Below are 23,173 nucleotides of genomic sequence, written 5' to 3'. Positions count from 1 at the left end.
AAACTGCCTATTCTGTTCCACTGATCTATGGTATTCCTACAAGAACGTCAGTATCTTGACTACTATAGCTTTTAAAGAAATCTTGATTAAGTCTACAACAATGCCTGGCTCTCCTAGCTCTTTGTATTTCTAGTGACACAATCAACAATCAGCTAATCAAATTACAAACACACACAACATATAGTCACAATTATGACTATAACTACACTAAATTAACAAGCCTGAGTGAATCAACATCTTTATAGTATTGATCATGATCATAGGATATTTTCTTCGTTTATTTATTTATTTATTTATTTAATTTCTCTCAATAGTACTTTAGAATTTCCTTCAAGGAGTAGATATACCCCCACTCCCAACAGACATTTGTTATGTTCTAATAATATCTAAATAGATATTTCAAAAATATCTTCTAGATCTTGCCTTAAAACAACATATATTAATATCTCTTCCTTAGAAATATAGACACCCCCCAACCATCTACCTTACTGAACACTTATGGATTATAATCCTCTACCTATAATCCATTTGAGGATAAAAGGTTGAGACTAAGGTTGAGGCAGAGCCTATATATCTTCAGTCTTTCCTCAATCTCACAACCTTCCTGCCTCAGGCTCCTGAGTACTGAGAGTAGAGCACACCTGGCAGAACTCCAGTGTGACACTGAATCGAAATAACAACATAAGCACTCTACATGCCCCTGATCTTCCAGTCAGAATTCAACACAGCTAGCTGTTGTAGGGTTTACCTGCTGCGCTGCTCTGTTCAGACGCCCTACAGGTCAGATTAAGGAAATGCCCTTCGAAGTTCTTAAGGATAGCAGGACAATAATAAATTTTATCAAATATTTTCTCGTATTTAAAGAAATAGCCACATGAACATATCCTTTTTCTGTTACTGTTGTGAATTTCAATGACTTTAAAATGACTTAATCATCATTCTATATATGATAGTTTGGCTTGAGTATATGAAATTTACATATTGTTAGATTCAATTAACCTTTCACTTGTAAGGCTAACACTCCTTGTTTAGTATGTCATCTAATTTTACTGATCACTCTGATTTCATGACATACACTGGTATGTTCCTTCTTTTCCTAATAAATGCTTGGCTTTGTTTCTTCTTCCTTAGTGACAAGACTGTGCATGACTGCAAGTTTGTTACTGTTTATAATGTCTGTATAAAGGCCTTAAATAATTTACGGATTTAACAGTGATACTACTGTATAGTTTCTGCTCTCACATCAGTTATTGTAGTGAGAGTTTTGGTTTCTTTAAAAACCCAGCTATGTTATGTAAACATACATAATCCCAGGTGTGGGATACGGGACTGCTTTAGATTCTCCAAGGCAACAGACTATTTGCCTCATGCATGCTCTGACAGGGTCATGATTCTGCCAGCTGCAGCCAGTTTAATTCTGAGGACTCCGGATAAGGTAAAAATGCCAAGACCCAGAGAGGGTAATGGGGATGTTCTGAAGAAAGTGTGGCTGTTCCTCCTGCTGGTTCCTTCTCCTGCTGCTACTACTGCCGACGGTTGAGAGAAAAGAGACGAGAAGCTGGAGAAGAGGCTGACTAAATGAAGACAGACTTGCCTCAAGGAACTAAATGCCCCTCATCAGCAGGAAGTAATTTAAAGAGACTTATGTCCCCTTTCCCCTCCAAACTTTTTTCTCTTCTACCTGGTGGTGGGATATTGGAAGGAATAAAGGTTGGAAGGGAGGTAGAAATAAAAGAACCCAAACAAAATAGACTAAAAATGCCAACAAGTTATATTTTATAGGAACTGATAATTTAAATTTTCCAGATTTTATTTGATTGTTTTTCTGTTTTTATGTTTTTGAAACAGAGTCTTATAGAACTCACTATGTATAGCATGCTGGCCTTGAACTCAGAGATATTCCTGCTAAGAGCTAGGAATTAAAGGCATCAAAGGCTTTGATCTAAAATTTTAAATATGCCTATAATATCTACTTATAAAGGTACATAACATCTACATTATTGCAGATTTTTATTTTACTATTTGTTTTTGTGATTCCCTGTGTGTGAAATGTACACGTAAGTGCAAGTGCCCTCAGAAGCTAGAAAAGGGAGTTAATGGGACCAAATTGAGCGAGTGGGCCTAGAGCAAGAGGGAGAAGGGAGGGAGGGGTGGGGGAGAAAAAGGAGTTAGATCCTCCTAAAGCTGGAAAAGTTAGTAGTTGTGGGCTATCCATTGTAGGTGCTTGGAGTGAAACGTGGGTCTCCACAAGAGCAATACATGCTCTTAACTCCTGAGCCACATCTTCCCAGCTCTCCTTCTAAAGAATTTTTATGCATGCAATTTGGTACTACTGTCTACAGGTACCGTGTTTTCCAACAGAGGTCTAGACTCTCTTGTCTTCCATAATGGAGGAAGTATATCATCTCAGTTTATAGGGGTCAAAACAATGGTTGTCTCTGGAAGTGGGAGAAGTAACTGGAGAAGTAAATAAAAGAACTTTATTTACTTGGTTTAGATGATGCTACATACACCGAAAATCTTTCTGTAAAAGGTTGAACATATGAATGTTTTGCTTTGTTTTTGTTTTTGTTTTGTTTTTTTTTTGAGACAGGGTTTCTCTGTGTAGCCCTGGCTGTCCTGGAACTCACTCTGTAGACCAGGCTGGCCTCGAACTCAGAACTTCACCTGCCTCTACCTCCCAAGTGCTGGGATTAAAGGCGTGCGCCACCACTAACCAGCATGAACATATGAATGTTTTCGAAAGTGTTTAGAATCCACTACTAATTCATTTAGAGAAGTAATCACTTTCCTAGTTCCTGGGTAAGCAGAACAGTAATATCCGGGGGTGTTACTTCATCAGTACTCAACTTAGGCTTCACACAGAATTCAACAGGAACTGTGCCAGAGCTATCAGCACTAAGGCAAAGTACTTGTTGGGAACACAGACAAGCCTCCATTCACACCAACTATATACTATATACTTACCCCTCTAACCTTACATCTGGTAAAGATCTGTTGAATGCAATCATCTCACTTGCCATTAAGTTGAACTGATTGATTTTAAACATCTCTTTCATCTTTTCTTGATCCTCTTTAGGAATGACGACTGGTTTCCCCATTTCTCCAGGACCTTCGTGAGGCTTCTGAACTAGCTCTGGAACTAAGAAAGAAGAAGCTTAACTGAAAACCAATTTCATAACAACTAATGCATGCTTTTAAGTAACAACATTTAAGTTAAAACTGCCCTCAACAAGCAGAGCAGACTCATCTGGGCTCAGTAGATAAAGGGGCCTACCACTAAGCTCAATAGCTTTGAGTTTGTTGCCTAGAACCTGAACAATGAAAAAGGAGGAACCCAGTCCTGCAGGTCCTCCTCTCATCTCTTATGTACACCACACACAGCACTATATACAAAGATGCAAAACACAGACTAAAGTTAAAATTGTTATTGGTTCCAGAAGGTCCTACTAGTAAGTTGTATTCATGTCTGGTCTCAGGGATTCTGCGGACAATGGGTAGAAGACCTTGTGCTTGATGGGTTTTGGGGGTTTTTGTTTGTTTGGTTGGTTGGTTGTTTTTTGTACTTGGATATGTTCTATGACCCACAGATCTGTAGAGCACAACCTTGTTCATCTTTTCCTTGAAAATAGGCTTTGTTTTTTTCTCTCTCCTATTTCTTTTAACACACTAGTGAGTGAAAAACAGTGATAACTAAAAGAAGTATCACAGCTGACTCTCCTTAAAACTGGACATGAAGTTGGTAACGTGCCTGCCAGCTAGCTGAAGTGGAGCAGCATGTGGCTGCAATCTCAGTGCTGGGGAGGTAGACAGGAGGATGTTTGAGCATTGCTGGCCAGATAATTTCACCCAATAAGTGAACTTCCAGCTAAGAGATTGTGTCTCAAAAAATAAAACATTATCAGGGCCAATGGTGGCCCTAACCTATAATGTCAGCACTCAGGAGGTTGAGGCAGGCAGATCTCTTAAGTTTGAGGCCAGCCTGGTCTACAGAGTGAGTTCCAGGCCAGCCACGGCTACACAGAGAAGTCACATTTCAAAAAGACAAAACAAATAAAAAAATAATATGCAAAGTTATAAAGGAAGTCAGCAGACATCAACTTGGCTTTTGTGTGCCACACAGACATAATCTCACACATACGCATCCACAGACTCTCTACAACTCAAATCTCATGTGGAAGGAAAAAAACATGACCACTGCTCCCCTTATTAAACTTTAAAATATCACTGAATAACAGTACAGGGCCAGGCAGATGGCCCGGTGTTAAACTGCCTGCCACACAAGCTGGATAACACAATTCCATCCCTGAAACCCTGGATCGTTAGATGTAGCTCACATCTGCAATACTAGCCCTCCTATAGAGAGCTGGGAAGAAAAAAAACAGGACAATCACCCAGAAACTTAAAGAGGCAGCTAGTATGGAGCACATCAGCAGAAACAAGAAAAACCCAGCCTTAAACAAGGGTCAGGAAAAAACAACTCCCAAAAGTCGTCCTCTGATTTTGACACACACCCTCGGCATATACATGCACACATATATAAAGGAACAGAAAGAACAGGAAGAGAGGTAGTAGGGCTTTGTTGAGACCTGTGAAGGGAAAGTGCTCCCTCCACCCCACCCCCATTTATTTATAAAAGCAATTTTTATAAATCCACTTTTTTAAAAAATCTGTTCTATTAAATGACTACCATTCATAAGAATGAGTTATATCCCTAGTTCTGGGTAGAAATATAACATTCTAAACTGTCTGAAAGATGAGTCCGTCAGTCACCTATATCAGAGAACTATATGGTACAGACACTTTAGAAACAGTACAAGGCCTATAAAAAACTGTAGGTGAGCACAATGGTCTCACTAGTCACTCTCAGTGTCCTACTCTGCAATGGTCCCTTTGGCCACTGCCCATTCTCATCTCTTGAGGATGGCCCAGTTCACTTTGCAACAGACTGTTTACGCTAGTCTGCTTGCTCTGTTGGAATTCTTTCAGCAGAGATCTTAAGAACAGAGTAGCAGAAAGGACACCAGAGCTGCAAAATAGGAAGTTATTCAGTGTGTTTCCAACAACTCTCTCAAGAATATAAAATGTATCCACAGACTCACTAAGAAAAAAATATAGTTTTCTCATTGTTGCTGCGATTTTAAGATAGATATTAAAATATTTGACATCATAGAAGGCTCGAGTAATGCCAGGACACACCTTTAATCCCAGCACTTGGGAGGCAGAGGCAGGCGGATTTCTGAGTTCAAGGCCAGCCTGGTCAACAGAGTGAGTTCCAGGTCAGCCAGGACTAAAGGGAGAAACCCTGTCTCGAAAAAACAAAAAACAAAAAAGAAAACAAAAACAAAAAAAGAAAAAAGAAAACAAAAATTTTTTAAAAAAGGAGGCTCAAGTAATATAGTTAAAAAAAAATAAAAATAAAATAAATCCTGCCCACTATCTGCCAAGCAAGCGAACCTTTTAAGAGGTGGGACTAGCAAGTGAGTATATATCCACGAAGGGATATTCACATCCAGTCCCCACCTCACCCCTTCACTGTTTCCTGGCCATCTGAGGTGAGCAGCTTCCCCTACTACACACTCTGCCCTGGCCATGATGCACTGGCCTCATCATGGCTAAAGAACATTTAGTTATCTTTCGTAATGTCACAGTGGCAGAAAGCTAGTGTGCTTCTCCGAAGTAATGCTCTACCACTGCTGATGTCCTTCTCAGTTTAACACCAGATGCCCTCACCATCACAAAACTACTTCCTCCATCTCCCCCTTAAGATCTGACTCAAACACAGCTCTCCTCCAGAGCCCATGAACTTCATTACCTTTTCTGAGATTCTGTGTTCAGTTTTTATTCCATAAGCAAAGGATTATCAGCATGTTTCATGCTATTATTATCAACCATTTCTCCATTACTTTGTATTTTCGTACAAAAGTTGTTCCTTCTCTTTGAAGTCTGTCGCTAGTGTTTCAAAACCATATTGACCTTAGGATCTTCAAGAATAACCCTTTTCTTGTGATTTCAATACTACACTGTCCTACCTGCTGAATTTCCTCTTCCCCCTTTTTACCAAAATCCATCTCTCTCCATGCACACACACACATGTGCACAGATATTCCTTTAACACTTTATTACCCACTTCCTTCATGCTGAAGCAGCCTAAAGAAGCTGCACAACTCTGGTTTTCAATAGAACACCCAATCACGGCCTTCCATGTTTACATTCCCTGAAATGGCACTTACAGAGGTATTACCAAACAAATCATAAACAATTCATCTTGCCATACATGGTGGTATACACCTGCCATCCTAGCATTTAAAAGATCAAAGAAGAAAATGGAAAAAGGAAAACAAAACAAACAGTGTTGTGTGTGGATGTGTGAGAGGGGAAGGGGAGGAAAACAAACTGCATGTCAGTAATATGTGCACAGAACTTATTCCTAACTTTCTAAGACCCAGAGTCTCACCCAGACTGCTCCCCTGATGGAGTCTGCCTCAGCAATCTGTAAGGAGACATGAAGGTCAACTTAAACTTTTCTTTCTTTCTTTCATTCAAACTTTCATGACAGGCTGCAAGTAGTCCATGTACCCACGTCTCTTCTAGTCATTTCTCTTCTAGCACACAACCACCAATTCATTCAAAAGTCCCAGTCTTGTTAGATGATTTAACACCTTGTCTGAAATCCTTTGAGGGTGTGCCACTGCCTGCAGATGAGCCAAAATCTCCAGCATGCCACATGATCCTCTTTAGGCCTACTGTGTAGGCATCATGTTCATCTTTGACAAGTTTCTTAAAGGCAGAAATTCTTTTTAGATGTATTTATTTTATATGTATGAGTGCTTTGCATATACATTATGTGTCAAATCCACTGGAACTGGAGTTACAGATGGTTGTAAGCCACTGTGTGGATGCAGGGAACTGAACCCAGGTCCTCTCCGGGAGCAACTAGTGTGCTCCTACCTGCTAAGCCATCTTTCCAGCCCAAAACTTTTCTATTCTTGTCCAGTACCTATCCAGCTTTAAACACATTCTCTAATTGAGTTTTCATGTGCTACAGAGTCTCTATTGTCTCTGCATTCCAGACAGACACCAGAAGCTCCAACTCTAACTGACAATACATTAAAGTGGGGTGAAGGAGAGGAAAGCCACTCTGGAAAAAGAATACCAGTTTCAGGCTGGAAAGATGGCTTAGTGGTTAGGAGCACTGACTGCTCTTCCAGAGGTCCTGAGTTCAAGTCCCAGCAATCACATAGTGATTCACAACCATCTGCAATAGGATCCAATGCCCTCTCTGGTGTCTGAAGACAACATACTCATACAAAATAAATAAATGTATCTTAAAACAAACAAACAAACAAAAAAAAAACCCCAGCAGTTTCTTACCAGTGAGAGGTAACACTTGCCCTCTGGGCTAAAGGGAACAAACAGGGTGCACAGCTCTACTATCAGTCTAAAGAAGGCACTGTTTTGTTAGTAATGTTGTGTAGTAGCAGAACCGTAAAAGTAGTATTTTGTGAATGTATATAAATGTGTAAGTAGACTGAACCTAACCTAGGTATCACTAACATCCTGTTCCAGCAACTAAGCAGAGCTAGTTATGTAAACCTACCTATAACAATTATAATTAAACAGGCACAGTTTCTAACTCAAATAAATAGCTTTTAGATCACAAATTTTGGAGAACCAAGTATCTTCCTCCTTATAAAAATTAAAGAGTCAAAGAAAATTAGTACTGGACTAATAACTACATATAATTTCTTCAAAAAGTAAAATGCCAAGCCAGGCATGGTGGTGCATACCTTTAGTCCCAGCACTTGGGAGGCAGAAGCAGGTGGATCTCTGAGTTTGAGGACAGCCTGGTCTACAGAGTGAGTTCCAGGACAGAGAAACTCTTATCTCAAAAAACAAACAAAACAAAACAGCAAACAAACAAACAAACAAAAAGAGAGTATTGAATAACCCATTCCCAGGGGTCATATAAGACCACTGGAAAACACAGATATTTATGATTCATAACAGTAGTAAAATTACAGTTATGAAGTAGCAATGAAGATAATTTTACAGTTGGGGGTCACCACAACAGGAGGAACTGTGTTAAAAGGTTGCAGCGTTAATAGGTTCAGAACCACTGCTCTAGAGAATGAGAGTCAAGCAGGAGACAGGATACCTGCTAACAAAGCTTTAATGTTCCACTCTGCATTATGGCATTAGACCAATCTTCATTACAATTTTAGTAGTTCCAACTATGAGATTTCTTAGTCATTTAGTAATATAATTTGTAGAAAATTAATTATATTATCAAATTAAAAAACTAAACTGAGCAAAGTCAATGACACTTTCGACATTCAACTGTCAGAAGAACCAACCACAACATTGTTAGAAATATAGTCACCACATAGGAACTTAGGGATTACTATTCGTCTTAAGACTTAAATCTATATATAAATTTAAATTTTATATAAAACATAATTTAAACTGTTAAATATACAGCTATAAATCTAAATTTGAAATACAGTAGAAATGACCACTATACTCAAGAGGGCAGCTGTATAAAGGCACTCACCGTCTCCAGCAGGAAGTCCTCTCTCCTTCTTCTCTTCACATTTGTTGCACTCACTGAAGTAAAGCAGCAGGAACATATCCAAAAGTACCCAAACCAAGGAGGTGGCTAGAACCACCTTGCAATATGCAAATTTTCTCATGGCACTTTAAATCAAATGTAAAATTTTAAAATATATATATATATAAATATACAAATATCATGAAAATTATTCCAATATGGTTTCATCAGAAATCACAGTCATATCCTATAAAGAGAAAAGGGGGAAAATGACTCTTGAATTCAATACCTAAAAAATGGATCATATGAATAATTTGACATATAAATATTAAGATATGAATTAATATCATTAATAAGAAAGTCCATTATTAAAAAAGAAAGTCCATTATTATATAAATAACTCTTATAAAGCAATATTCAATAGAAAATGGGTAAATGGTATAAAGAGATATCTAAATAGCCAATAAAAATGTATAAAAATGTGCTTATTTTCTTATAATTGAATATGTAAATTAAAACAGCAGACAGCTACTACTTCAGTCTCATAAAAACATGGGTCTTAAATTTCTTTCTTCCCAACTGTTTTACTAAGTTCTAAGACAAAAGCCATAACAATTAATCAGCCCAAGATCTTCAGCAAACAGTGATTCCAGTCTGAATATCCAGTTCTCCTCCAGCTGGTACTGCAGTCTCTCGGACTAATTCCTGTCCTCTTTCCCCCACCAAATCCTATGTACCTCAAGTCACTACTTACCTAGAAAACATTCCTAGAATGCACTGCAGGAAAGGGAAGGGATTCTAAGACTTACTCCTAAACTCTGATGTCCTAAGTTTACTTCCCACTCTTCTGCATTCTATGACACTCTTATATTGTCATCAGAAAGTGACAAGGATACTCTAAGTAAAACTGTTTCTAGCAAGTCAATATTTACCTTGGAGAGCCCTGGAGTAGCCTGAGAATAATGTCACTGAATAACTAACACAAAAGCCAGTGTTGCTGCTCACTAGGCCAGAAACAAATCAAGTGTATTCAATCAAGAAAACTGAGGAAACCCCTTGTACATGGGCCCCATGCTGAAAGTCATGTTAGCAATGCCTGAAGAAGCAGGCTGACAGGTGATGTGAAGCTTCCTACAGGGCAGTCAGCAAAGATGAACGAGCTGAACAACCCCAGGGCAGGTGAGTGCATCAGTGAAAGACCTAGAGTAATTCTTTACAAAGTTGCTAGACAACAGACAGTCACCCAAAGAGGTACTAAGTGACACTTGTAACATACATTACTTCTGCACACATCTCTGGGGACATATGGTCTTTCATCAGAACAGCATTTTTTTGATGGCAAGGTGGGACAAAACAAAGGTGCTACAGACTTTTTCTGCCTCAACACCATGTCTATTCATTTGATTGTGTCACATGCAGTGAGTAGTGACTATAGAAAAGCATGTAAGGATTATATAACACAATGTCACAGAACAATGGCTCTCACCATGAAAGCTAGGTATATAAATTTATATTTGAGCCATTTTACTTGGAAAACTGTCTGACAAAGAATCTGACCACTAATGTTGTGTGTGTGTGTGGGGGGGGGCAAAACCCAAGACACTAACAAAACAGGGTCTCATGTAGACCAAGAGGACCTAAAACTCCTAGAGGGCCAAGAATGACCTTAAACTTCTACTCCTCCTGCCTCTAACACTCCAGTGCTGGGATTATAAGTGGGCACGATAGGTTTATGTGGCGCTAGGAATCAAACACAGGATCTCATGCATCCTAGGCAAGAACTTTATCAACTAAGTACCTCCCCAGACCCATTCTTTAAGACCCAATGACCATTCCACTAATATATATTATAGTTAGTTTATTTACATCTAAAAACCATGTCTTTTCACACTGAGACATCGCAGGAGAAAACATGTCTACCTAACAACTGTGTGCAACTTTTTTTTTTTTGGTTTTTCGAGACAGGGTTTCTCTGTGTAGACCAGGCTGGCCTCGAACTCAGAAATCCGCCTGCCTCTGCCTCCCAAGTGCTGGGATTAAAGGTGTGCGCCACCACCACCTGGCCTGTGTGCAACTTTTTTAAAGTATCTTTGAGCATTCTTCATATAAAATGCTTCAGAAACTGTTCCAGATTTTAGAGCTTTTCAGATTTTGTAATATTTGCACAGACTTAATTTTTTGAGCGCCACAATACTAAATCTGAAATGTTCCAAAATCTAAAACATTTTGAGTATATCATCTACATTCAATGTAGAGTTGAGAGCATTATAGACACACACACACAAATACAGTGAAACATTACTCAGAATTTTTTTTTAAAAAAAATCACTGTTGTGATCACTGAACTATTTCTCTGAGTTATTATCCCAAGTTTAGAGGTCAAGAGAACAGAGCTCGCTTGGAATGCTGATAGACAGAGACTCTTAACAAAGCTCACCAGATCACGTGTGTGCATTGGGGGCATGCAATGTTGAGCATATTGACTGGTATATCAGTTTTTTAAAGGTGATAAACTGGCTTGGCTTCTAACAGTATCTTGGAATTTTCTATTTCTACTTAAAAATGACATATGCTAAATATAAAGAACTCTTCAGGGAGGCTAGAGAGATGGCTCAGCAGTTAAGGCCACTGACTGCTCTTCCAGAAGTCCTGAGTTCAATTCCCAACAACCACATGGTGGCTCACAGTCATCGATAATGGAATCTGATGCCCTCTTCTGGCATGTATGTGCACATGTAGACAGAATACTCACATATACTCATAGACATATAAATAAGTAAATTTTCTTCAAACACTGCAAAGTAAAATCTCAGGGCTGCCATAATCTACTGTCACAGCTCTATTCCGCTATTAGTGCCGAAGTGTTTTTGTCATCATTCAGGACAGATGAACCATACTTCAACACTCATTTCTGTTATTTTGAGCACTTTGTGGCAACCAGATCTCAACACAAGTACAAGAGAATTTACTTAGGGCAGTGATTAGCAAATTGTTTTAGCAAAGGGTCAGACAGTAAACTTTTGAATTCTGGTGTTGTAGGAATAAAACAGCCATAAATGAATACAGCAACATTCTAACCTTTTACTTAAAGATACTGAAATTCAATTTCATATTACAAATTTTTATTTAATAATCCACTTAAAAATGTGAAAACTCTCCTTTGCTCCTGAGTCATCATCCCAAGAACTCCAGCTCTCCCACACAGTCTGCTGCCCATTCAGAAGAAACATACACTTTCATAAGTTTTATGTATTTACATTAGCAACACTATTGACATGAGTTTTTATTTTTGATAATCTTCATGTGTAGTCACTATCTTTTGTAGCTGCATTTCTGATTTGCTTGCTGAGAGGGGACATCACCATTTAATCCAGGCTAACCGCAGACCCTTCTGCCTCATCTCCCATCGTCCAGCACCACCTCCAGCTTTGTATTTGGTGTTCTACTGTCTCTGCTATAACTGGTGATCATTCCATTTTTTTCTCACATACCTACAAAAATCCAGCACCAATATTCTATTAGGTAATTTGTCTTGTCTTTTTCTTTCTGTGAAATTCTTTATTTAGTGTGTGTCAGTTATAAGTTCTACCTGTAATTTTTTTTCTAGTTCACAGTCTACCTTTAGTAAAGAATACCATTTATGGTTCAAAAGAGTATCATTTCTCATATCTTAAGAAATATTTCTACCTGGAAATCATTACCAGTAATATTTCTGTATCAAACTTAAAATGTTTTGCCTTTTCTGTATAAGTAGGGGGCCAATGTTATTGTCTCCCAAAAGGATAAAGTGTCTTGGTCCTACTTAAGTAACAAGTCATCTTTTCCTAAAGGCACAGAATACTCACCCTGCTGTAAACTAAGTTTTTGAGTCTCTATGTTCCATTCCACTGACCTGTCTCTTCACATGGAAAACTGCTATCTGAATTATAATAACTAGCTCATATTCTTGATATATGGTTTAAAAAAAAAAGAGGTATCATCTTAACTATTAAAAATGTTGGCACATGCCTTTAATCTCAACAATCAGGAGGCAGAGACAGGAGGATCTGAGTTCAAGGCCAGCCTGGTCTACAGATGGAGTTTCTGGATAGCCAGGGCTATCTACACACAGAAAGCCTGTCTCAACCCCCATTCCCAGGACCTTGCAGTTTTAAAAAACAGCATTCTGCCATTAAGTCATCCCCAGCTTTAAGACAGGTCTTTGCCTGCATTCACACAAGTGTTAAAATTACAAATGAAAGGCACCACACCCAGAAGGTCTTTCTGCTATCTGCAGCTCTATCTTTTGCTGTGATGGATCTTAGCCAGGAGGTCATGTGAGTTTTCTTAACATATCAGTAGCAACTTGAACCATTCAAAATGTAGCATTAAAATTTTGGTTTGACTAAACCAGGCATTGATGGCACGTGCTTTTAATCCCAGCACTCAGGAGGCAGAGGCAGGCGGATCTCTGATTTCAATGCCAGCCTAGTCTACAGAGTAAGTTCCATGCTAGCCACAGCTATACAGAGAAACCCTGTCTTGAAAAACAAAACAAAACAAACAAACCAAAAACAAAATAAAAATTAATTTGCCACTGCACCTACTTCTTTTCTTTGTCAGAACATAAATAATTGTAACTTCTTCAAATGAATAAATCAATGTATAGAGGAAGTTAACATAGCAAGCAGGCCTGAAACTGCTCTCCTTGGAAAGGTATGGTATACAAAGTTGGCCCTTAGCTCAAATCAGGGAACTTGAATGACAAACAGTTCTCCATAGCGATACAAAACTTTCTCTAAATAACAAGTGTACCCCACTGTGCCTTAACTGCACACACAATTTGGTTAGTTAAACATCTTTTCTTTCTGTGACTCTGGAATGTTGGTATGTGCAAAATACAAGGAATCTCTACGTGATCAGCACTAGTAAAAACCTTGGGCATGAGTTTCTGACTTTCCCTGGTAGGCAGTATTTCCTGCGTTGTCACAATTGCTGGAGAACTAATCACACCCTGCTATCCCTCGGGAAGAGGATACATGCAAGCTCACTCCTTGTGTCCTCAAGATTTTGTGTCCTTTTCCTGCAATGTATTTCTGCAGCTAGTATTACTGTGCTGAAGCCTTTTGAGTTCTCTAAGCCAATCAGAGACCTGAGGGTGGTCTTAGGAACGGCAATACAACATATATATTAAAACAAGGAAATATTTAAGTTCATTACTAAGGCAAATGTTTAAGTTCAAATTTCAGTTCTAATACTTATTACTTATGTAGCCTTCAAAAGGTCAATTTGTCTTATTTGCAACAAACATCCAAAACCCACATGGCCTCACTGTTTCTTTAAAAGACAGTACACTTGTCTTACAGTTCAACTGCAATAATGCGCACTCAGAAAATAGCGATTTTTTTTTGTTTTGTTTTTCGAGACAGAGTTTCTCTGTGTAGCCCTGGCTGTCCTGGAACTCACTCTGTAGACCAGGCTGGCCTCGAACTCAGAAATCCGCCTGCCTCTGCCTCCCAAGTGCTGGGATTAAAGGCGTGTGCCACCACTGCCCGGCTTTTCCTTTTTTTCTTTTTTTCTTAATAGTGATATTTCTAAAGGTGCTTTCTTAGATGAAACAATCAGGATTCTTTTATATATGCACTGATGCAATGAAAATGACCATCTGGACTAGAGAAGCTCAAGACAAACTTTACTCCAGTATCTTCAACACTAGTACTGTAAATGATTTCCCAGTCACAGAAGACTGTGAGCTTAACTTCTAACTAAAGGTTCTTTCCTGAACCTGGTCTTCATTTAGTTTTCAAACTGACTTGCTAATGAGAAATAAATATAAACATACTAATAAAGTAGTACTAAGACTACACTTTATTGCTATATTTCTCAAATTTTATTCAAGTTTTTATGACTTAGTATAGAATCATTCCAGTGGTGAACATGGTGACACATACCTTTAATCCCAGCTTGGGAGTGAGGGGGAAGTGGATTTCTATTGAGTTTGAGGTTAGCCAGGACTATATAGTGTAATTCTGTCTATAAAAAACCTAACAAGCCCTTCTAATACATGAACATAATGCATAAAATCCAATGGATATAAGTTTCAAAATCCATGGAGAAGTATAACTTGAAATCATTAATTCCCAATTATTATCAACTTACCCCAAAGTGGCTTTTCAAATGAATTCATATCACAAATCCACGTCTCAAATCATCTGTTAAAAAATAAATTTCCTAAAATCAGTGTATTTCAGAGTTAATTCTTTCCTCCTCCTTTACCTCCACTACCTGTACACAGACTGCAGGCCAGCTGCCCACTTGAATGCAAGGGCCACTGATTATTCAGTTACTTCCCCAAAGCTAAGTATAACATAAGGGACATAGGCATCCAGTTGCTATTTTAAGAACAAATAAGTTATTAATAAAATGTTACTAAGTGAAAATTCAGGGGAAATAGTATACATTATCTTTTCTCCTCCTAGAAAACGATGGTATCAACTTTTCAGAAGAGAAGGCCAGAGCCATGTAGACTGCATCTACAGTGGATACTGTTTACTTCTTAATTCACAACCAATATTCTTCGCCATCAGACTCCAGTGGAATTCTTGTGATAATTCTCTACTAGGCCACCTATTCCTGACTGGCCTAAGCCAACTACAGCAACTGTAATTTATCTTACAAAAGTACAAAACTAAATCATGATCAATGGAACCTGAAGAGAAATCTGTTAGAAAGCATTTGGGGAAAGTTCTCTCTTTAAGGAAAAAAGATGATAAAAAGAAATAGTATCTTCCTCCCTCTGGCTATTCTTTGAATCAACATATAGTTCAAGTCCTGAAGCTATCTTCAAGCTTTAAGGACAGCCTTTATCATTCTGAGAATGGCAAAGTGAAACTGTAGAAAGCAATGAGGTCTAGATGCAGCATAAAGTCAGACCAACCTTTAAACTCCACTCCATGTATGATATGAACCTCTCTATGTGAGAGGATAACCTTTCAGTGATGAGGTATTGTGGCCCTACAGTCAACACCCCACCCCAAACATCCACCTTGTTGTAACACAGCAAGAAAGTCCTTATCAGATGCTGACTACTTGATACTGGACTTCTTAGCCTCCAAAACTAGGACAATACATGGCTTTTATTTATGATTCATTTTCAAGAATTCTGTGATAGGAACATAAAATGGACTATCAAATCCTGCCTTAACAAATCTCATCTTTAGATGTGGTAAGATGAGAGAGCATGCCGGGCGGCGGTGGCACATGCCTTTAATCCCAGCACTTGGGAGGCAGAGGCAGGCGGATTTCTGAGTTTGAGGCCAGCCTGGTTTACACAGTGAGTTCCAAGACAGCCAGGGCTACACAGAGAAAACCCCTCTCGGAAAAAAAAAAAAAAAAAAAAAAAAAGATGAGAGAGCACATCATATTACAAAGTGATTTCATATCTTTGTAAAGGTTTCAAAGGTATGAGATGGAGATTACAAGGAAAAAAAATGGTGAAGAAAAAGACCACTTTGTTTTAAATAGGACAAAGGCAAAAAATATATTTACACAAAGTGAGCTAAAAGCACAGAAGCAGGAAAGCACAGGAATGTCTGTCAATGGCAAACAGTATTAGGAGTTCACAATTCAACAGTACATGGTAAACAGGAATGTTTGGCTACATTCTACGGAAACTGAAAAGCAATACTCAGGGTAAGTTATTAATTTCTTCTGTCACTTTTATCTCTTCAACACAAGTATCTAAATGTTAAAAAGAAGACTTTATGTTGGGTTTCCTCTAACCAAAACCTAAGATATTAGAAAACAGCATCAAACATCATTCTGGGGAGCAGTTTCTGGAAAGTAAAGGATCCAAAAGGAACTTCCCCAGACCAGAGGACCACAGTATTTTCTAGTCCACATAGTTACTCAGCTTACTGTCATATGAAGTGCAAAAATTCAAGGCCTATATTCTGTCTAATATAATTATTATAGTATATGGAAGTTCTTGGCACAAGACAAAATAGCTCAATAATTATTGCAAGAATAAAAATACTAGAAAACACATTTGAGAAAAAAAGTAAGTGAAAATAAAACGCAAGGTCTCCATGTTTATATGCAGGATAAATATTTAATTAATGTTGGGCTTTTTATTCAAATATCACACTGAAAACAAGTAGAAAACGATTGTTAAAACATCTAGGTGGAGAGGTAGGGGCAGTGTGCATGGCTCTCTGTCAGCAATTCTTCTATACTTTCTAAGTGGTCCTTACCTATGTTAAAATTTACTACTCTGAACTCTGCCATGCAGCTCAATGCTCTGAGTTTAGAAGTGGAGTTAGCCCAGAGTTAGAGGGAGTGTTCAACAAATAGCTTTACAAACAAGAAAAGGGAAGGGAAGAGAAGGGAGGGGGTGGGATGGAAGATGGGAGGGGAGGGAAGAAGAGGAAAGGAGGAAATAAAGAACCCAAAGTTGAAAAAGAAAAAAGAAATATCAATTCAAAAGATAATTAGAAATGGGATTTAAAATCACAGAAAACCTGCCAATATAGAAAGTATAAATGACAGAAATGAAACCAAACATGAGTAAATCGATGTTAAAAGGACAAAACGTGTATATTAAAAAGGTGTGAAATTTAAAGAGGTGGCATGTGCTTGGCATACAGACAAAACCATAAAGACTCCACAAGATCCTGTTAGTAAAGCACAGTAGATGTGCACATACAAGTGCAAAGTTATATAAACCAATCCGCCATGGGCGGTTATGGTCTCCGGATGGAACTAGAACAAATGTCTGCAACTACCAGGAAGAAACTAGAGAATGGCGACCCTCGAAAGAAGGAACTAGACTAGGTGAGCTATAAGACAAAAAATAGAGTGACTATTTTCTTCTACTGCTTTATAATTCAACCATTAACTGTATTGTATAGTTAAAAGATTAGCCAAAGACCAGAAGAAAATTTCACAAAACAGTTCATGGATTTTAGTATTAGAACACATAAAAACTTCTCCAAATGAAGCAAGAAGGCGGAGTTGGAAACTTGCCTTGTGCTAAGCACTTGTCTAGGATGGCAAGGCCCTGGGTTCAATCCCCAGCACCAACAGAATAAGAGGAGGAATGAATGATGAAAGCAGAAGGAACATAATGATGACAACTGAAGAAAGGAACTGGTGATATCTAATAAAGCTAAGGAAAGCACCACCATAGCCCTTCATAATCCAACTCCAGGTTCACAGTCGTAAGATATTTAGGATATAAGGACTTCAGTACTGTCTATAATGGCCGAGAAAAGAATGACAACTTGAAGGTATATCAAGAGAAAAATGGGGTAGGGGTGGGGGCTGAAGAGATGGCTCCAGAAGACTTAGCTTGGTTCCAACTCACAACCATCTGCAACTCTAGCTTCAGAGGATCTGATCTCCTTCTGGTCTCCAAAGGTGTGTACAGACACACACACACACAAATTAAATAAGACTATTTTTAAATGAAAATGAATAAATGACCTATATAAAATACTCTACAGCAGATAAAACAAATAAACCAAAACTCTGTGTGTCAATATGAGTACAAGGAAGAAGAGGCATCATTTCCAGTATAGGTACAGTTTATTCCACTTAGTTAACTTTAACAAGTAAAAGCAAGACACATTGCTTATGGGCCTCAAACTATATTATATATATAGAATTACATACCAAATGCCTATTAGTGACTATTTCTAGGGAGGAAAGAAGAGCTTCAAAAATATTGGAACTTTTTTATATAAAGAATCTAAATTTGGAAAAACTAATTGTTTTCCCAATTGTCCACTCCATGAGTACTTTCCTGTTCTTTCATCCCAGTCAAACTGCTACATAACTGCAAGTGGCAAGTTTATCCTTTTACCTGTCTTGCAGGTTACAGTGGCTGGAAAGACAAAATCAGAACACATTAGCTGGGGTTATAAAAGATACTGACTGCCCTGGAGGACAGCTCCTGGGACCCTGACTCCTGTAGTGATCCTGTCGCTTGGGATATGAACACAATTGAAAGAACTGAACAAAAAGGATTTTCGTAGCAATCATGAGATAATATTAAGAAAAAGGATATAAACTGGAGAAAATGACAAACTGCCATTAATGTATAAATTTATTGGTAATTTTAGATAACTACGTAGGGTATATTTTGATTTGTTCATTTTTGTGGAACTAACAACTTAACTCAAAATCTACTTGGAAACAGGCCAAGAATGGCCAAGATATTTCAGAAGCAAATGCTTATTGTATGAGAGTGTTAAGACTTAGTACAAAGCCTATATATGTAGCTTAGTGACAATACTGTTTTGACATATGTGAAAATCCTAGGTTTGGTTCTTTTGGTGGTTTGAATATTCTTGGCCCAGGAAGTAGCACTATTGGGGGGTATGGCCTTGTTGGAATAGGTGTAGCCTTGCTGGAGGAATACATTACTGTGGGGTTGGGCTTGGAGACCCTCCTCCTAGCTGCCTGGAAACAGCAGGAAACCGCCTAGCTGCTCTTGGCTTCCTTTGGATGAAGATATACAACTCTCAACTGCCATGCTTCCTGCCACGATGATAATGGACTGAACTTCAGGACCTATTTAAAGGTATTGCCCCGCGTGCTATTGTTGGATCTTAAATAGTCCCATAACGCCTCACACTTAAAATCTTGACCACATCCTAAAGACACATATTCTCTTTTAAATACTTAATCACGTGGACTTTTAGCTATTCTATTACTAAATTTTTATTCTATGTTGCTAGTTTAGAGAAACAAAACTGACTTTACTGTTGTAATCATACATAAAACAAGCTAGTAAACTACTACAAATCTGAAAAATTCTCTAGACTCTTGAATCCTCTATGAAAACATCCATATTGACTCTAAAGGATGATTACTGTTTCTTTTAGCCTGGTAGCTTCTATTGCCCAAGGTCTTCAAGAGAAATGTACTGAAATGACAAAGAAAAACTAAAGTGTCAGTTGTTGACTGCTGCTGACATCTAAAGGAATACTATGAATGTCTTACTATCATATATGGTACTTGCAGCAGGCCTTCCATAGATGCCTGTGGTGGCTTGAATGAAAATGACTACCAAAGACTCAAGACATTTAACTTTGGTCTCAAGTTGGTAGGATTATTTGGGAAGGATTAAGGATGGTCTTGTTGAAGGTATGTCACTAGGTGTGAGCTTTGAGGTTTCAAAAGCCCACGCCATCTCCAGTTAGTGGCCCTCCCCCACCTCATGCATGCAGATAAGGATGTAAATTCTCAGCTACAGCACCAACACCAGTACCATGTCTGCCTGGTACCATATCCTCTGCAATGATGGTCATGAATTCACCCTGTGAAGCTGTAAGCTCCAAATAAACTCTTTCCCCTATGCTTTGTAACAACAGTAGAAAATGGGATGACATATGTTCTTAATGTGGATCAACACACACCTTTAACCCAAATCTTGAGGCAGAACTTTCATCTGGGCCATACCTTCCACTGGAGGCCTATATGAAGATAACGGAAGAAGGAAGGTGGGGTGACTACTCCTGGTTATGAACTTGACTATATCTGGAATGAACTACAATTCAGAATTGGAAGGCTCACCTGTGATCCTGATCTTGAGGCATAGTGGTTATGAAAAGCTTAGGTCCAGGCAAGGTAGTACACACCTTTAACCTCAGGAGACTTAGGCAAGTCCCAGATCCAGGTGTGTTGGTACATACCTTGAATCTGGGCCACACCTTCTGCTGGAGACCCACATAAGGACACTGCAAGAATAAAGGCTCATTTTTCTTTGCCTGCTTGCCTTGTGGGACCTAGCAACTGCTAGATCCTTGGACTTCCATTCACAGCTGCTGCTGACCACAGACTACAGACTGTAAGTCATTAACAAATTCCCTTCCTATATAGAGACTACCCATAAGTTCTGTGACTCTAGAGAACCCTGACTAATGTAGAAGGGTCTGGGGTTTTGTTTGTTTGTTTGTTTGTTTTCTTTGCTTGCTTGTACTTACTTTGCCAGCAAATCTATTGGAACCTACTTCAGGATTCCAGTTTATAAAGAAGTTGGTACCAGGGACTAGGGTATTACTGTGATAGGCCTGACCATGCTTTTGTTTGGAGGAATGTGGATTTTGGGACTTTGGAAGCAGTGGAATGCTTTAAGTGGGGCTTAATGGACTATACTAATAAAACATGGAAGATAGTGATGCTGAGGGTGATTAGAACTGTGGGGCCTGGCTCAAGAGGTCTTCAGAGAAGAAGAAATTTTATTATGTGGCCTAGAGACTGTTCTTGTGATATTGTGAAGAAAGTGGCTGCTTTTTGCCCTTGTCTGAAAAGTCTACCTGAGGCTAAAGTGAAAAGATTTAGATTAATTTCACTGACAAAGGAAATCTCAAAACAGCCTAGCATAGACTCTGTCCTATGGTTCACTCTTCTGAAAAGCCTTTTGATCAGATATAGCAAACTTAGAAAGGAAAAATATATAATGGTTCAAAGATTAAAGAGGCACCAGGAAGTGAAATAGAGCTAAATCCTGTGTTCACGGATATTAAATGGAATTAAGGAAGTGGTGACCTCACAGCAAGATCCCATTTAGCTAAGTTTACTGTTTATGTTTGCAGTTGAACAGAGATAGTTATATCATGTTCGGCATTATCATGACCTGGTTATTATTTTCATTTGGACATGAGAAAATATAAATGTGTGCCAAATGGACAAGGGATAGATTGTAATGGCTATTCCTGGTTGTCAACTTAACTATATATCTGGAATGAACTACAATCCAGAAATGGAGGGCACACCTGTGATCCAGATCTTGAGGCTGGAAGACACAGGCTTTTGATCCAGATCTTGAATAGTGGTCATGCTTATAAAGAAAGATCTTGTGAAAAGGAATTAAAGAAAAGCTTAGGTTCAGGCATAGTGGTACACCCCTTCAATCCCAGGAGACAGACATAAGCAGATCTTTGAGTTCAAGGCCAGCCTTGTACAAAGTTCCAGGTAAAGAAAAGCTTAAGTTCAGGTATGGTGGTAGACACCTTTAATCTCAGCGCTCAGGAGACAGAGGCATGCAAGTCTCTGAATTCAAACTCAGTCAACAGAGCAAGTTCCAGGACAGCCAAGCATAGGCAGTAAGGAAATCACCAAAACCAGAAAACTGATGAAGATGTAACTGAATGAGGGGATCATGTTCTAGCCCTAGCAAGCAGCAGTACTCAGCAGTTTCGGTCAGGGGGTTCTGGCTTTAGAATCGAGGATGGAATTTCCCTACAAGACTAAGGAAAGTCACTGAGGCCAGATATGTGTGCCTAGGATGTCCCTGCACGGAGGACAGAAAGGTCATTGTGTGAGGTGGCCAAGGTTTACCTAGAGCTAGCATCTGGACTTGTTCATGTATAGGAGTCACCCAGGTGGACTGGTTTTGAACATGTGAAGGGAAATAGGTCATGGAGAGCAGCTGAGGCTTGGCATTGTTAAAGGCCACTGGTGAAGGTGCAGCTTCAGTGGCAGTTGACAGCCCAGAACTGAATGGGTCATGCAAAGATGTTGAGGCTTGGCACCATGAAGAGAACCTATGACTGGCTTTCTTAGTTAGGGTTTCAATGCTATGAAGGGACACCATGACCAAAGCAACTCTTATAAAGGACAGTATTTAATTGGGACTAGCTTACAGTTTCAGAGGTCAGTCCATTACCATCATGATGGGACACATAGCAATGTCAAGGCAGATATGGTGCTGGAGAAGGAGTTAGTAGTTCTGCATCTTGATCTGAAGGCAGCTAGGAGACTCTCTTCTGCAGGCAGCCAGGCGATTATTTTCTGCACTGGGCACAGCTAGAGCATATATGTGAGACCTCAAAACCCACCTGCACAGTAATAAATTCCCTCTAACAAGGTCACACCTACTCCAACAAGGCCATACCTCCTATTAGTGCCACTCCTTATGGGCCAAGCATTCAAACACATGCATCTAATGGGGGCCATACCTATTCTAATGACCACAATGACTATTCCAATGGCTACTGGTGAAAGTGCAGTATAATTGCAGTAGAAGACCCCGGTGTTTTGGAGATGCCAGTACCATAGGATGGCCACCAAAAATAGAAGCAATAATGGACTAGAGTCAGCCAGAGCCAAGAGTGCTACAGAGGGCAGAGCTGGAGAAGTGATGCCAGCCCTTTGGAGAAGCCCAGAAGATTATGTGTGGATCCCAGAAAATGGAACAAAAGCTGTGAAGGTGAAATTGTCCTAGAGACCCTAAGATGTTAGAGATGCCAGAGTCATGGAATACCTACTGAGGAAAGCTGCTAACAGGGAGTGGAAACAGCCCAAGAAAAAGAATTGTGTTGCAGTCAACAAAGCTGAAAGGAGTTGGGCATCAGACATGAAGATGCAGAGTTTGCAGTTTGCCCAGCTGGTTTTTTTAGTCTTGCTTTGGTCTAGTAGTACCTCACTAGGACGTTTTGGAATAATAATTGTGATGGCTATTCCTAGCTGTCAACTATATCTGGAATAAACTACTCCAATCCAGAATTGGAGGGCTCACCTGTGATCCAGATCTTGAAGATGGAAAAGACACAAGTTTCCTACCTGGATCTTGGCATAGAGATATTGAGGCATAGTAGCTACGAAAATCTTAGGCCCAGGTAAGGTAGTACACTCCTT

At 39.1% G+C, this 23,173-nt stretch overlaps 1 protein-coding gene across 1 annotated transcript in view; it reads right to left on the bottom strand.

The window, feature by feature from the left end:
* Galnt1 (polypeptide N-acetylgalactosaminyltransferase 1) overlaps positions 1-23,173 on the bottom strand; it is a 62,244-nt gene that overhangs the window by 32,537 nt on the left and 6,534 nt on the right. The window contains exons 3-5 of the mRNA XM_028774802.1: positions 14,690-14,742; positions 8,555-8,798; positions 2,968-3,142 (exon numbers count right to left, since the gene is read on the bottom strand). Coding sequence (XP_028630635.1) covers positions 2,968-3,142; positions 8,555-8,693 — 314 coding nt within the window. The 5' untranslated portion in view covers positions 8,694-8,798; positions 14,690-14,742. The remainder of the gene's footprint in view (positions 1-2,967; positions 3,143-8,554; positions 8,799-14,689; positions 14,743-23,173) is intronic.

Source organism: Grammomys surdaster, unplaced genomic scaffold (assembly GCF_004785775.1).
Source record: "Grammomys surdaster isolate TR1022 unplaced genomic scaffold, NIH_TR_1.0 243, whole genome shotgun sequence".
NCBI classification, from domain to species: Eukaryota; Metazoa; Chordata; class Mammalia; order Rodentia; family Muridae; genus Grammomys; species Grammomys surdaster.
Note: the sequence above shows the minus strand (reverse complement) of the source record. Positions and strands in the feature narration are given on the sequence as shown.